Source organism: Syngnathus acus, chromosome 23 (genome assembly GCF_901709675.1).
Source record: "Syngnathus acus chromosome 23, fSynAcu1.2, whole genome shotgun sequence".
NCBI lineage: Eukaryota > Metazoa > Chordata > Actinopteri > Syngnathiformes > Syngnathidae > Syngnathus > Syngnathus acus.
The window spans coordinates 1,995,977-2,011,079 of NC_051107.1; the positions used below are offsets into that span (position 1 = coordinate 1,995,977).

The 15,103-nt window shown below is 42.1% G+C and overlaps 1 protein-coding gene across 11 annotated transcripts in view; it reads right to left on the bottom strand.

Moving 5' to 3' along the window:
• The window catches only part of LOC119117012 (ELKS/Rab6-interacting/CAST family member 1-like), a 53,144-nt gene that overhangs the window by 14,196 nt on the left and 23,845 nt on the right, over positions 1-15,103 (bottom strand). For all 11 annotated transcript variants that reach the window (XR_005096403.1, XR_005096402.1, XR_005096401.1 and 8 more), the window contains 3 exons: positions 11,929-12,064; positions 10,563-10,694; positions 7,820-7,980 (listed from right to left, as the gene is read on the bottom strand). Coding sequence is in view for 6 of the 11 variants with exons in the window: in XM_037242931.1 (XP_037098826.1) it covers positions 7,820-7,980; positions 10,563-10,694; positions 11,929-12,064 (429 nt within the window). In the remaining 5 variants the exon portion in view is untranslated. The remainder of the gene's footprint in view (positions 1-7,819; positions 7,981-10,562; positions 10,695-11,928; positions 12,065-15,103) is intronic.

A 15,103-nucleotide genomic window follows, 5' to 3' on the forward strand; every position in this document is an offset into this window, starting at 1 on the left:
AGACTGACTTATCTTTTGTGTGTTTAGTCAAAAGAAGAGATTTGCAAAAATCTGCTTTTACTTTGGAAAACAATGCTTTTGTGTCATATTGCTTAATTGTTGTTTAGTTTTTTTATCACTAAAAGAACAAAAATAATTGGTTGAAAACTGTAACCAGGGAAAAAGGTTTTCATTACACTTTAATTAAAATGCAAATAGAATTATAGCAGATTATTCGATTAATCGATATAATAAAAAAATATTCAGATTATTCGACTACCGTATTTTCCGGACTATAAGGCGCACCGGACTATAAGGCGCGCCTTCAATGAATGGCCCATTTTAAAACTTTGTCCTTATATAAGGCGCACCGGACTATAAGGCGCACCATTAATGCATCATGTCAGATTTTTAATCCAAATCAAATCATTCTCCATTTTATCTTTTTTATTTCAACTTCAGACGCAACAAATTACTTTATAATCACAAAATAATGATCCATAGTATTTTTGATTCATGATTCATAGTCTTCAGCGGGCCACTTATGATTTATTTTATGACACAATGCTTCGGGCCAGTTTAAATTTAGGGATTTGGTCCATATATAAGGCGCACTGGACTATAAGGCGCACTGTAGGCTTTTGAGAAAATTTTAGGTTTTTAGGTGCGCCTTATAGTCCGGAAAATACGGTAATTAAAATATTCAATAGTGACAGCTCCACACTGAAGAGACGAGAACCATCTAGAAGGACAACCATTTCTGCAGCACTCCACCACAAAAACGTTTTGACGTGAATGCCAGGCGTCATGTTTAGAGGGAAACCAGGCAAAAATAATTGATTCTATTTTAGGATGAGGTCGTTATGTAAAATGTGGAAAAAGGCTGTGATGCACCATCTTTGACGCTGTAATGCTAAAATCTCAAAACTCATGTTGCTATTTGCAACAACACTGTCTCAACACACAACAGGATATCTCATTTTCAACTAAATCTGAGATTTACCCGCCTGCTCGCAACGCTTATAAACCAAGGTGATAAAAACAATATTTATTCCAGATGTCTTCATGGTGGGCCTCTCTCTCTCTATCTCCGTACAACACACACCAATTTTTTTCCTCATCTCTTTCACCTTCACCGATCCTCCATCACTCGCTCTATCGCTCACCCCCTCCGCTAGCAAAGGAGACAAGCGGCATTCTTTCCGTCGTTTTGGCGCTCGTGCGCCATGATGTCATCGCGGCGGCGACAAGGCAGATAATAAGCAGACGCGCACAAGCGCAACCAGGCACCTGACCTCCGCCCCCCACGCGCACGCACGCACACACACGCGGGCCCTTCTCCATCCTAACGCCACTTAAAGCCTCTCGCTGTATCGGGGACGGCGAATGGCCGACGTTAGATCCCAAACCTTAGCGTGTGGTGTCTTATCTCCTCCGATGCTGTCACATTACAGCAACGGCGAGCGTGTGCACGAGTGTCTAATCAAGTGAGAGTTCAATGTCTGCAGTTATGATAGCGTGGCTCCCTTCGTGGGTTACTTTATATTTGTGCGAGTCCATGCGCTGTGAGATTGGCCAGTCTCTGCGTAAAACAAACACGAGGCTCTGTTAAAAATAATCCTCTCTCGCTCTGTGACTATATGGCCCCGTTTTACACTGGAAAAAGCCCCTGATGGAATTGTTGGGTTACAAGCTCATTTTGGGAAAGGGGAGGTTTACATCCATAGGGCCATGTGGAGATATTTTATAAGCACTATTGTGGAATGAGAATATCGGTTTCAAGTGTGCCCGTGAATTTGACACGCAGCAGATGAGAGAGTTGTAAACAACCGTGCCGAATTGAAATAGTTCAAAAGAATATTAATAAAAGGACTGAGCGTGAAAATGTGCCACTCTGCTGTCAATTGTCAATCAAATACGATTAACAACAACTTGGACGATGGATGCTATTTTATCTAGCATACGCTTCGGACAATGAAGGAAAGAATCATTTTTGGGTTGTGGGCTTAGCTAGCTAGCTAAATGCACATTGTGGTAGATAATGACGCGGAAGAAGGCGGTCAAGTTCTTAATAGTGAAGGAGGGACAACTCATGCTGGACTCCAAACTGGGTTACTAGGAATCGTTTGAGCCACACCCCCACAAAAAAATTTGAAAATCGGAAATGGTCCCTAAAAAAAAAAACTACAGAGTTCTCAATCCCCTAAACATGTACATTATAATGTGTTTTCACTTCACAAGGCCTTTAATTGGTCAGAAAATTATTTATTTACCTTTTATGTATTGTTGTACAATAACAAATATCAAAAATAAATATCGTGTCCATAGTAAGTAAATGTGAGATTAAATTGAGGGACAAGAACTTCATTGTTTTATGAAACCGTATATACTCTTTTGAAAAAAAATTAAGTGGTGTGCTGTGAGGTTTATTGAATTTTAAAAATATATAAAATATATACTTTTTGATGAACCGCAGCTGTGTGGCGCTGAGGGATGCGACCACCTGAACGCAAGCTGAGGTCAGAGCGGCGGTGGCGGCAGATGGTGGAAAAATGAAAGCGGCGGGCAGAAGCATCTAACTTTGACGTGGATGGGAGGGGGTGGGGGGGGCACAGGTGACGACCACTAAGATGTGTGCTTTTCATACAGCAGCTAATAAAACACAACTTTAGAAGCACTGTGGTGTCAGCGGGAGGGCAGAAATACGGAAGACGGAACGGGGGAGAAAAAAAAAAGAGGCGAGGGTAATTAGATGCAGGACCCACAAGCTCAAATCCATACGCACACCTGAGCCATGATCTACTTTGTGTGCAAGGATTCAAATTAATCCCTTTCAATAATTCCTCCCAGGCATCATTAAAGCCGCCAAATGTAAATACAGTGGATATAATTTAACATTGAATGTGATTAGTTAACACAGCCACATTTCCAATTATGAGAGGGTGTGCACACTTGTGCAACTACATGATCTCAGTTTATTTTTACTTGGTCTCTCAGAAATGTTGTTTTTCATTTGAGGTGTATAAATTATATGTCACACGACCAGATTATTTTTTTGTATATCACCCAAACGATTTGAAAAGGGGTGTGTAGACTTTTTATATCCGCTAACACAGGCCAGACATTCGTAAAGAACAAACCCACATGACACGTCAGAGCGACTCTCGTGAAACATTTGTCCGTTTGGCCATATGTGCGGCATCAAAGCCAAAGCAGTCAATAAAAAAAGAAAAAAAAGAAAAACCATTTACTACTTCTCTCCTCTCTCTTTTTGAACCGCTTAATGCTGTTATCGGGAAAACTGATCAACTCCTACCGCAGCTGTGCTTTCAAAAAAAAAAAAAAATCCTTTAAATTCCCATTGGAGGTCCATTTTAAAAGTCAGCCGAGGGGATCGTTTTACATATAAAAAAAAACGTGGGATGTCTGGAATTATCGTTCTAAATGCCCCCACAGGCTAATATTTACCCTGCCAATGTGTTTAATTGTACTTATTAAAAGCTCAAAATGTACATGAGGAGCGCCCACGTCGACTTGTGTGCTTTTCCATTCAATCGAAGGAAATATTTTTTTGCGTCGCATACCGGTCAGTGACAGACGACTGCGAGACCGTCGGAGACTTTTGGCAAAGGTGAGCGAGTGGAATTAAAAGTGTGCGAGCGTTAAGAAGGGAAAGCTCCCTCAAAGAGCTGTTGTACATCACAGAGGCTTAAAGAAAAGACGGCACACACACACACACACTGACAGGGGAGGGAATAAACTGCCTGGAGGATTTGGAGAGAAAACAAATCAAAGAGACATGAAGGGGGAGAGAGAGAGAGAGACGGCGAGCCGGGGAAGCGGCGCAGTAGGGAAGCGTGGTGGAGAGACAATGCCAGCGTGTTTGGTGAGAGAGAGCGAGACAAGAGAAGAGGGCAGGTGGGACTGCTGCGTGACAGAATGAGGATCTGATCTTGACACATTTCCCCCCATTTTCATCTCACTCCTCGCCCCCTCCCATCCCTTCTCCCTTTGTTCACGATTCTGTCTTCCCTCTCGCCCAGGCGTAGTTTTTTTTTTTTTAACGCGCACACGTAGACGCATACTGTGACTAATAGGAAAGGTGTAAAATGCATTAGCAGGGGTCTGCTGGAGTTTGCACTTTTGATGGGACCACACGTGCAAATGCACACCCGAAAGGCTTTGAGGAAGCGAACCAATGAAGAAAAAAAAAAATGTCAGCAAAGTGGCAAAATATGGCAGAATCCGCCAGTGAGTTTAACTGCAGTAAAGGGAAACACGGTGGCCATCTTGAATTTTGGGAGGTTGGTGAGATTTTTACGAATGGCCGGTCGACCTGCATGGTAACCAAAAAAAAAAATTCAAAATAATATAATAATAAAAAATGTATATATACAATCACAAATTCCAACCTAAAACAAAGACAATTCAACCCTCACCACGCCCAGCCACACCAAAATTTGCCGATTCTATTAGATAATTTTTTGTAAAATAGTCAAACATGCTGCCTTTAGTTGTTACAAACATCACATAGTTAAGAAATTGATTGGTCAATAAAATTGGCGATCAGAAACTTATTCTAACAAACATCGAAATTGGAATTGGTTAAGCTCTAATCATTTTATTCCAATTACTCGATTAGTCCATTGCTTTCCTTACGTCCTATAAATAATCCACGAAAAATTCAAGTACAGTATCTACAAAAGCTTCAGATTCGGATCCTCTGGCCTTTCGCCACTCCATTTCCCCTCCATCGCCTCTGAGTGGAAGACACACAAATCATCAAAAAGCACCGAATAAGCAAAAGAAAAAAAAAAAAAACGCCAGCCACGCTTTGAGCTAGTAAGACCGAGTGTCAAACGGCGCGGCCCCTTTTAGTCGCACTAAGCTCCCGACAAGCCCGCAACAAACAAACCTCCATTTGGCACTCGGTTATAATCTCATTGCTGTCTGAAGGGATCAAAGCGCTTGTCTCGCTTCTATAATATGTACATACATGCATGTGTGTGTCTTCCAAGCAGTCACGCTTTCTTGTCTGTTTATGCGCACCATTCGGTCTGGCCGCCGGTCTTATTTACACGGGTGACACGCTTTGACACATTGTTAGCATAACGTAAAGCTGGTATGAATCTGCGCACATACACAAAAAAAAAGAAAAGGGAAACGTGGATACGGTGAATAGCAAAAACACGTGCGATTGATTTCGCACAGCATGGGGTGACAATAGCGACGGAAATACAGACGGGCGCTAACGACATATCCAGGCCGTCGCGCAAGAAGCTATAGCCACGGACAAAAAAGACGTAAAGGAAGGCGGGAGAGGGACGTGAGAAGCGCGCGGGGGCGGACTGAAGGAAAGCCTTGGAGAGTGATGGAGAGGAAGACGGGATGAGGGAAGGGACGGAGGACAGTGGAAGAAGCTGAGAAGGAGCGTCGGAGGAGCGATAAATTACATTTACAGCATTAGCCTTGAGGCATCAACATCACTAGTCGAGTGGGAAAACGGGGGAAACTTGAGCATCAGAATAGGTTGGAGTTTAATTGGACTTGTTAGACTCAAAAGTGTTACAATTGTGCTTAAAAGTTAACTTGGCAACATTTATGACATATTGCTATTTTTTTTGTCTGTTTCTTTTAGTATTCAACTTTACAACAGAGAAAAGAAAACAATTGAGGAAAATAACGGAATTAAAAACGGTTGATTTTTGCAGATTTTTTTTTATAGCGATGTTTGTCATTTTTAACGTCCTGCTAGCAAATCAAAACAAGATTTCTTATGTAGTTACTCCAAAAATATCTTTTCCTGTTTTTGGAAAACTTTCATATCACGTATGACAACTATGCTATTAGGCTAACGGAATTCTATGTAAACGAAGTGCCTTGGCAAAAAAATCATTTCCAAGGTGGCAGAATTCTTTCTAGTCTAATTTGTAGTGTCAAGTCGTTTTTATAAAATAGCGCACAACCTTTGTCTGAAAACGACCTAATTATGCCGTTTTATTTGCCTGCGAAAGCACACAAGAACATTTTGCCTCACCACTAACAACAACCCTGGAAGCCACACTGCCAAAAAAATCATCAAGTGCACCCGTTGTTTCATTTTCCCAACGCTCTCCATGGTGATAAATTGTCTTTTTTAACATTACAATCTCCAGAACAACCTTGCGCAAATAAACACAAATCGACATCTCGCTGCTTTTACGTCTCGGAACATTTGCCCCGGCGAACAATTTCTGATATTAGCGCTCGTAAAAAATGCTACGCGCGCCTTTCTGTGATGGCAAAAACAATGACCCATAAATTAAAATCCCGCGAACGGGCTGTTAAAACCTCATTGCACGCGTGAAACATCATGAAGTGCTTAGAAGTTGAATACATATATAATTCAGTCTTAAAGAATGATGGATGAACAGAAGGAGCTGGGGAGACAGCGATGGGGGTAATATAATTTCAAGCGCACGCTTTTGTTGGCCGGACTCGGTTATCTTTGGACAGCTGTCTTTCTCCCTCTTTGCTTTCGCTCGTTTTCCCGCTGCCAAGAAACACTTCAATGCTCATTTTCGTTCATTTGACTATCCTCCTTCCCACTTCCCCCTCGCTAGCAAAGCTACAACTCGCTCGCTGATGACATCTTGGACGTGTACAGTTTGGAAGAAAAGTGAGACAGAATGTCACAGATGCACTGCTTGAGCGTGTGTGTGTGTGTGTGTGTGTGTGCGCACGCTAATATATTCTAAGCCTGTCCTAGAAGCCCGCTGAAAGCTCGGGTATCATATATCATGTCTAACAGAAACATTAAACTTTACACCAGTGTTAAATCGGGCAACAAATCAGACATCAAACCTCAAAGAGTTATGATCGCCTGTGGCCGCACTTTTTTTTTCACGCACAGAGACGAACACGGGGCGACGCAGGCACGAATCGGAGAAGGCCAGTGGCGTCGCGCGCGTCATATAAGTCAATGGAAGACAGCTAGAGAAGTGAAGCGAGTGATTGAATTAAAAAAAACTATAATCCATTACGGTGGAGCAACTCAGAGACATAAAGTTACAATAGTCGCAGGTATGTATCCTTTATCCTCTGCAAAGACAAAAATTAAGGCAGCTCATTTCCATGTGCATGTTTGTGTTATACTGCCCCTAGTGGCCAAGGTATATACACCAGAGAGAGCAGCACAATATCCATAGAACTGAAGCAAAAAAAATGCAGGTTAAAAGTGTATTAAGGCTGCAACTATTGATTATAATCGATTATAATCAAAAAATATTTTAAAAAGATGATCAGTTTCAAGTAATGTTTTCTAGATTAATTTTTTTGTCCTTGTTGTCCATTTTTACAGAGTTCATAAATTAAATAATATTTCACGCTGAGAAGCTAAAATTGTTGACATTTGGGCAATTTTAAATTAAAAACAAGATTTTGTATAAAAAAAAAACAATTCGTGGTCAATTTATCGAATAATCATGCAATGCACTGTCAAAGCACATGCTCGTTTATGTGACTGTCTTCCCATGATGCCACAAAAACTCTGGCTTTGTGCTTCTTGCTCAAGTATTGTTCCAGTCCATGTAAATCCTCAGCGGTGTAAGACCGCTGGACTCCTCTTGGCTTATGCAAGACCGTCCATTAATGTTGCATTAAAAGTAAGCCCGGGTGGACGTCTGCGTATGCAATCAATCATATGAAGAGCTCTCAAGTGCTACATGCTTACTGCATTAATAGTCTACTTAACTCTGCGGCTTTAAGGAGCAGAGAGGAGATAAGATGGAGGTTAGGTGAGAAACCCCACGAAAGAGAGAGGCGCTAATTCTGAATTCAAAGCCGAAATTCAAATTCTTACTTCATCTCCAGGACCTCTTCCAGGTGCTTTCGCCGTTCGGCCCGCAGGGCAGTCAGGTGACCTTCCTTCTCGGCCAGTGACAGCTGAGTGGATGACAGCTTGGCTTTCATCACCTCCAGCTCTTGTTTCACCTTTTCCATTGCAACCAGCAGGTCCTCCACCTGACGCACACATATAGACGTACGGTTACTTGGTCGTAGTGATTTTGTGCAGAACTTTTGACATAGCCGCTCCTGATGTTCCGTGTATATAACTGCGGGCGTTTTCAGGAATGTTTTTACATGCATTAGCCCAAAAAGGCTTTGGGCAGTGTGACCTCTAGGGGGCGCCAGAATCAGTTGGCAATTCACGTTAATATTAATAAAATAAAATAATAAAAGTTAATATGTGGATCTTATTTCTTGTTTTGCATCGGGGAAAAAAGAAAAATCACAAAAACAGACATCATGCCCCTTTTTCTTCCAAAAAATGAAAAACAGTAATGTCTGCGGCTCGTTACCTTTGACCACCTAAAGCCAGTCGTGCTGAGTTCACTATTAGAGAGCTGCGTGCAAAGAGGAAAAAAAGGGACGAACAGACGGAAGAAGTGGAGGAAAACATGACAGCCCACAAGTTAAAACAATAAAAAGAAAGGAAGTAAAAGCGGTAAGGAGGAGAGAGAGAAGATAGAGATGCTTCAGTCAAGTCATTGAATGCAGCAAAACGTAATGAAACACACAAGCTCCATTGTGAATTCCAAGCACAGGTGGGAGGGGTGAACTCTGAGAGATGGAGAGAGGAATCCTGAGTGGAAAAAGAAGGAACTGCAGAGAAAAATGACAAAATCTGACAGGTGGGGTGTGTCAGGGGCTTGCCACAAAGCCTCCACTGACCATTAATGACGAATGTCTCGCTCAAAATGTCGCCTGGATTTTGGTGCGGTCAACCGCTTGAGCTGGGTTGGTTCCCTGACACACAAACATGCCACTCAATATATGGCAAAAGGCCTCGGGATTTAATTTTTTTGTATTTTTTTACACCGCCCCATTCATAAAAAAAAACAAATTCTGATAAATATTCAAAGTATATCACGTAAAATATACGTACAATAAACGGAGGAAAATAAAAAATCTGAGAAAATATTAAAGAAATGGAAAAAAATCGTGAGTTTTCATCCATCCATTAGAAATTTTAATTAATAAAAATTAAATATATGCTATGTCTAATATATGTCCAATAAAAATCACATTCGATTATTTTTCCTTTCGTTTTTCTGCTTCGGCTACATTCGCAAAAACAACCACGCTCCATTGAACGCTTCGCTTTTGCAAGGCCCCTTTTGACCGACTCATTATTGTCTCTGTCTCTGCCGTGATTTTATAAATCATAACGGCAAGGCCTAATTGCGGTGACACGCTCGTAAAAAGAAAAAAAAGAAAAAGAGAGGAACATAAAAATATTTATTTTCCCGTGTCTATGCAAAGAATCCAAGAGTCCCTCTGGCCGCCACTGAATGCGATGCTGTTTAAAAGCAGCTAACACTTTTTCAGTCGTGTTTATGTGCGTTGGAAGGAATCTATGTCGTGTACATTGAACGCTGTTCTGTACATTGCCGGTTTGTGCAAAATGGCCGAATTACTGTTGACGTTGGGCCATGTTTGCGTTTGGCCGTCTTCGGCCACCACTTGTCATTTCTGCTCCGCGTTCAAAATCCAGGACACAGCGTCCTACCTCAATTAAAGAGGCCACTTCTTTTTTTTTTTTGGTTAAGTGTCATGGCAATACATTGGAAACAAACTCAGAGATGAACACGTTTTTTTCCATGCAATTCTGCCCAATCCTTCTTGTGTGCTATTGCTTAGCTGTTTATTTGTTTTCGTCACTAAACAAACATCAATAATTGGTTAGTAGCGCTTTATGAGGTCATGTGAACGGACAGTATTTGTCAGTGTCGATCAAAATCAAGCTTAACATTTCCCAACCTTTGTATTCCAGCTCTTGCGCAAGAGGCCTTAATGTCCACTCGATGAGGCTTACGTGTATCAAAAAGCAACAAACACGGCCGTATCATTACCGACTTTAATTGCGAGTTTGGACTCCGATCCGCCGCTGAATATAATTGTCCAAATAATCCGTATTTACCGTGACGAAGCGTGTCAGCGAAATGCGGCAAAAGCAAAACGACTCTCTGGTGTTTGCTTTAAAGTCTGTCTACGGGACGGCCAACATTTCGAGGCAGTAATAACAATGGAGTGCGAACGTTTTTGCCAACAGCTACACGGCGCCGTGTTTTCTCAGGGCAGTATTCAGTATTTTGCTCTTTTTTTTTTTTTTCCCCAACACTTGTCAAAACCTGCGCAGCCTTTTGAGGAACATTTTACATCTCCAAGGCCTTGTTAAGTCACTCGCCGAGCGATGAGCGGACTTCGACTACTCTGCGGTTACATCTCTTAAACGCTTCCTCCTGAGCATCCCCGAGCAGCATTAGCAGCTTTTCTGGCTCCTCGCCGGAGATAAACAAGGATAACGCACAGGCGATCCGATTGGCACAAAGCTGTTTGTGTGCTGCCGGGGAGGACAAAATGGAAGTTGTTCTTGAAATAGGGATGTTTACTAAACGAGGAGTGACTGGGCAAACACGAGGCCGCACCTGAATGAGCTCAGTTGGCACATGTGCGCCGCCGTTAGCCACATTTGGCACGGCCATTTTGAATATGTCAGCCAAGAAAAAAATATAATTCAGTGACACGGAGATAGCTAGTACCTGTTTCTCGGCGTGTGTGCGGGCGTGCTCCTCCTGAGCGAGCACCAGCTCCCTCTCGGTCGTGATCTGAACGCTTTCCCTAAGGGCCTCCTCGAGCTCCTCGATGCGCTCCTCCTTGGAGCGTATGGAGTCCTGCAACACACGTGGACAAAATTTTTGAAAATGTCACATGCAGTGCCAGCAGAGTGATCGATGTATTTTCATCCGTGGAAAGCTTGGACTTGACTTTGGCGGGGACGCTGCATTTGTAAGTTGATTTTTTTTTTTTCAAACTGCACCGATGGAGTAATAAAACAAAAATACTGTCAAAATCACGCACTGTGTATAATGTGCTTGCCCCAAAAATCACGCTCCAACCATTTTTTTTTTGTTAAATACGATTGTAATTCTAAGTGCGCCTTAATAGTCGGAAAAATACGATTTTAAATTCGAGTTAAAAAAAAAATAAATGAAACCACACAAACCACCTGGCAAACCCTCCAAACATTTTGTTCTGAAAACCCCAATGTGGTGACTTTAAAATAAACTTGCTAGAGTTTAAAGTGCAAAACATGACAGCTTCTCACGTCAACGTAAATCCGATTAAACCGATAATCTCCTCCCCCTGAGTCTTTGGAATTCAAAATTACGCCTGAAGGGTTTTTAAAACAAAAAATGATGACGCGACATTTTGGAATTGAATATCTTCTGAGTCCAGGTCCAGATGTAACATGACTCGGAGTCTAACAATGCAGAACGAGTTGGACCTAATTCGATTAATCGTCTCTTATTGTGCTGAATCAAATTTACTCGGATTTCGCTCGCCGTCTGACTCGCGACGATTCCGAAATGAAACATCAGTTACGGTTATTTCCTGAGTCCCGATGCGTGGAGTCACACAAGTGAGAATTGTCATCTGCCTCTAATCATGGGAGGCCGCTAACAATTCCGGGAAGAGTGTGGGGGGGTGACTAGGAAAGTTCAAGGGGACGAGTCAGAAGAAAGCGAAGGACACTTGCAGAACTCCACTTCAATGCCGAGATGCTGAAGCCCCGTTTTAAAAGCCGCAACATCGGCTGCATAGCTCGGCGTGGGCGAGTGTGTGCATCGGTCCTTTGCTTCTCTTGTCACCTCATTCCGTGTCAATCATCCTCTGCGGATACCCGCTCGCGCATACTCCCCGAGCTGCATCCAGTGTGTTCGTGTCCACGATTGCGTTGCCTGTTTGACATTGCCCAAGGCGGCTCCCTGTCACATTTTGACACGTTGCCATTGTTGTGATAGCTGCGACATTTTCAAGGTATAGGGCTGGAAAGTGGATAGGAGGAGAAACTTTTTCTCCCTCCCTTAAACTTTTTTCCGGTTCTCCCCTCTCCCCCTTTCGTACCTTTATCTGCTGGGAGCTCTCGTTCAAATCGTCCTCCAGTTTCTTGGCCTCCTCCATCAACTGGGCGTTCTTGCTCTTCTCAAGTTGCTCCTTGTGCTTCAGGTTGGCCACCTTCTTGGACTGATCCTTCATCTGCCTGAATGTACAAAACACACAAAGTCAGTTAGGGCTGATGCCAACTGAATATTTTTAGAATCATAAATTGGATTGATTGATGAGCCTATTTATTATTATAGCTGTGACTTTGAGTGTGTATGGTTACAAAGGGTGGTGAGTGACTTGGGTGTCAATGAATGAAACTATAGAGCAAGGATACTGTTGCGAAAGGAAAAAAGAAAAAAATGAAACCAAAATTGAAAAGTGTCTTTAGGAAGAAAAAAAAAAACACTTACACAACTAAAATTACTTACAAGGTGGTGACTGGTGAGTGACATGGGTGTCAGAGAAATAAATTAAAAAACAAATTCAACCGATGCAAACCTGTTTTTCTTTTCAAAACCTAAATCCAACCCTCTTCATGATAAATGTTTTTTTTAACCCTTTGACATCACCTTTCACATAAGTAGACCTGCTCCATCTACACAACAGCTGCTACTCTCGCCCAATAATATCCCTTTTGTCCTCAACGGTATGAAAAGTCAACTTTTGTACGTCCGACCTATCTGACGAGACAAAAAGGTAAAAAAAAAAAGACCGGAGGGAACTTTGTCATGGAATCAGCAGGCCCAGTGGATAGCGAAAGGGTTTAATCCCCCCCCCCCCGCCCCGAGTAAGCCGCCTGGAAGCCTCTGTCGCAAACCTATCGGCTATCGCAACCGGCTTGTCTTGATCGAGACCTTTAATACGCGCGCACACATACTTGCAGCCAGCTTGGCTCTAATGCCAGGAAGCTTTAACAGCTTACACGGAATCACGGCTCGGGATGAAGGATAAGAAACACAAAAGGTCTGCGAGCGACCACACAGAGGCGGGCGTCGACTCAACTTTTTGTGTCGAGAAGTGCTGTTTGTGAAATGATGTGTACGGTAGCTCGGCTTGCACCGTGTAAATGTTAGCATAACTTCTTAGCGGATTGTAGAAAAACAGATATCCCACTTGCCAGGAAGCCAGAAGACCTCCAGTGATGGGAATCCAACAAATACTCATTGTTAGATTAGCAGCAGTTAGCGTTAGCATGCTATTGTTAGCATTCAAGATAGAAGAACTGGGTTTTCCTATTCAACAAATACTCATTCTTAGATTAGCAGCAGTTAGCATACTATTGTTAGCATTCAAGATATAATGCTATGATGGGGGGACGGTTTTCCTTTTCAATTGGTGCCCTGACCCGGATCGTTTTTAACTCACTCTCGCCTGTCACCGAAAGACCCAAAAAAGAAAACTAAAAGACACATGCTAAATTTGATCCGCACCACCTTTCCACGCATGGATGCACGCATGTTTTCAGTATATTTGGGAATATCTTTCCAAGCCGTGTGTGTGTGCGTAACAGGTCATAAACAGGCAGGAATGTTCCTATTGGAGAATGTCCAGGAAGCGTCTAGCATCCATCCAACTTCTCCGACCCCCCCCTTCTTTCACGCAACATTTACTGCACGTATGCGAGGGCGCGCATGTGGACTTGATTTTTTGAGTCGGGCAATGTTCCCTATTGACCCAACACTCTAGTTTCATCTTGATTTTTTTTTATCCTGCTAATCACTTGTTTTGCTTGCATCTAGTAGATCACAAAGCCCAAGGCCTTAGATGACGACTCCACTCTGCCCACACCCACTGAAGCTTTTTGGTTCTTTCACCATCCACTTAGCGACCACAGCAACCGTCAAACAATTGCCACATTTTTCACCAAAATGCCCTTTGCCGGGCTTTTAAAACTTGATAATTTGACTCCCACAGGACTATAAAACACACCCCAAACATTGGAGCCAATCCTACATGTTACTCTTTCATTACAAGCTTCAGAATGCAAGGAATGTACTCTTAAAATCCGCCTTAAGTGATATTGACTCCAAACACTGGCCGCTTTGTATGGCATCAAGCCTCAGACCACACATATTTCAGTTACACGTGTTCATTTATGCGCATCTACGCTCACGCAAACACGGTGGCCCGTGTGGCAAACAGTCTACGCGAGGTGTTAATGTAAACACGAGCTAAAGCTCGTCGACAGCACTTTGAACTTGATTGAACCACAAAAATCCCAGATACATTACTCGCAAAGCGTCTCCAAAAACTTCCCTAAACTCACCAACATTAGAACTTTTCTACCTCCTTCATTAGCATGCGGCTGATATTCAGGGGGCCCGCGTGAAGGTAATATTAATATTGCATTTAGAGTCCCGTATAAATATTTGATCAGAAATACTCAGAGGACTCATGTATGTTTACTGCGCACAGTTCACACAAAATTAACATCAAGGATTTCCTTTTAACGACGTGGAATTTCACTTTTTCTTTTACAAAAAAAACCAACACTGATGGTGTTGGTTTGGTTTATTACGGTGAAAGAAAGTATCTGAAAGTTAAAAGTTTATATTTGCCCGCTTTTTTTATAGACATGGATGAAATGCAGCAGGGTAAAAAGGTAACAAAGAAAAAAAAAAAAAAAAAGCCAAACTGCTAAAGAAACAATAATTAGTTTCAACATTTAATTCAGTGATTCTGTTATGTACCACTAGAGGGCGCCCCCATACAACTACCGGGTATTCCTACCACACATTTGTTGACAGATTTTACTGTACAAATTTTGTCCACTAGGAAGCAGTAAGTTTTTAATGATTTGGAATAAATAAATTAAAAAATAATTATTATTTTGAGATTTTTTTTCTTTTTCTTAAATGTTGATACGTTTTAGGAGATTAACAACTACGCAACTGTGTCGGGCGAAACAAAATTCTTAGACGGTGGCCCAACCAAGCCAATACGAATTTCATCGCTAAATACGACGTCAGTAGTTTGTAACACCAACTCTGAAGGTCGCTTCAGGACAAATCGTACACTGCTAGACTAGCTCATTCCGATGTTTAACAAAAATAAAAAAAACTCAAAATCTCATATTGTTTGAGTTCCAGCTCCTGAGCGTGAAATTAGTGGTGCATTTTTGCAGGGCTCAAATAGATGAGATAAAATGCATTTAGTAGCTTTGAACACTTTGTTCAAGGGGTTTTGTTGCTGT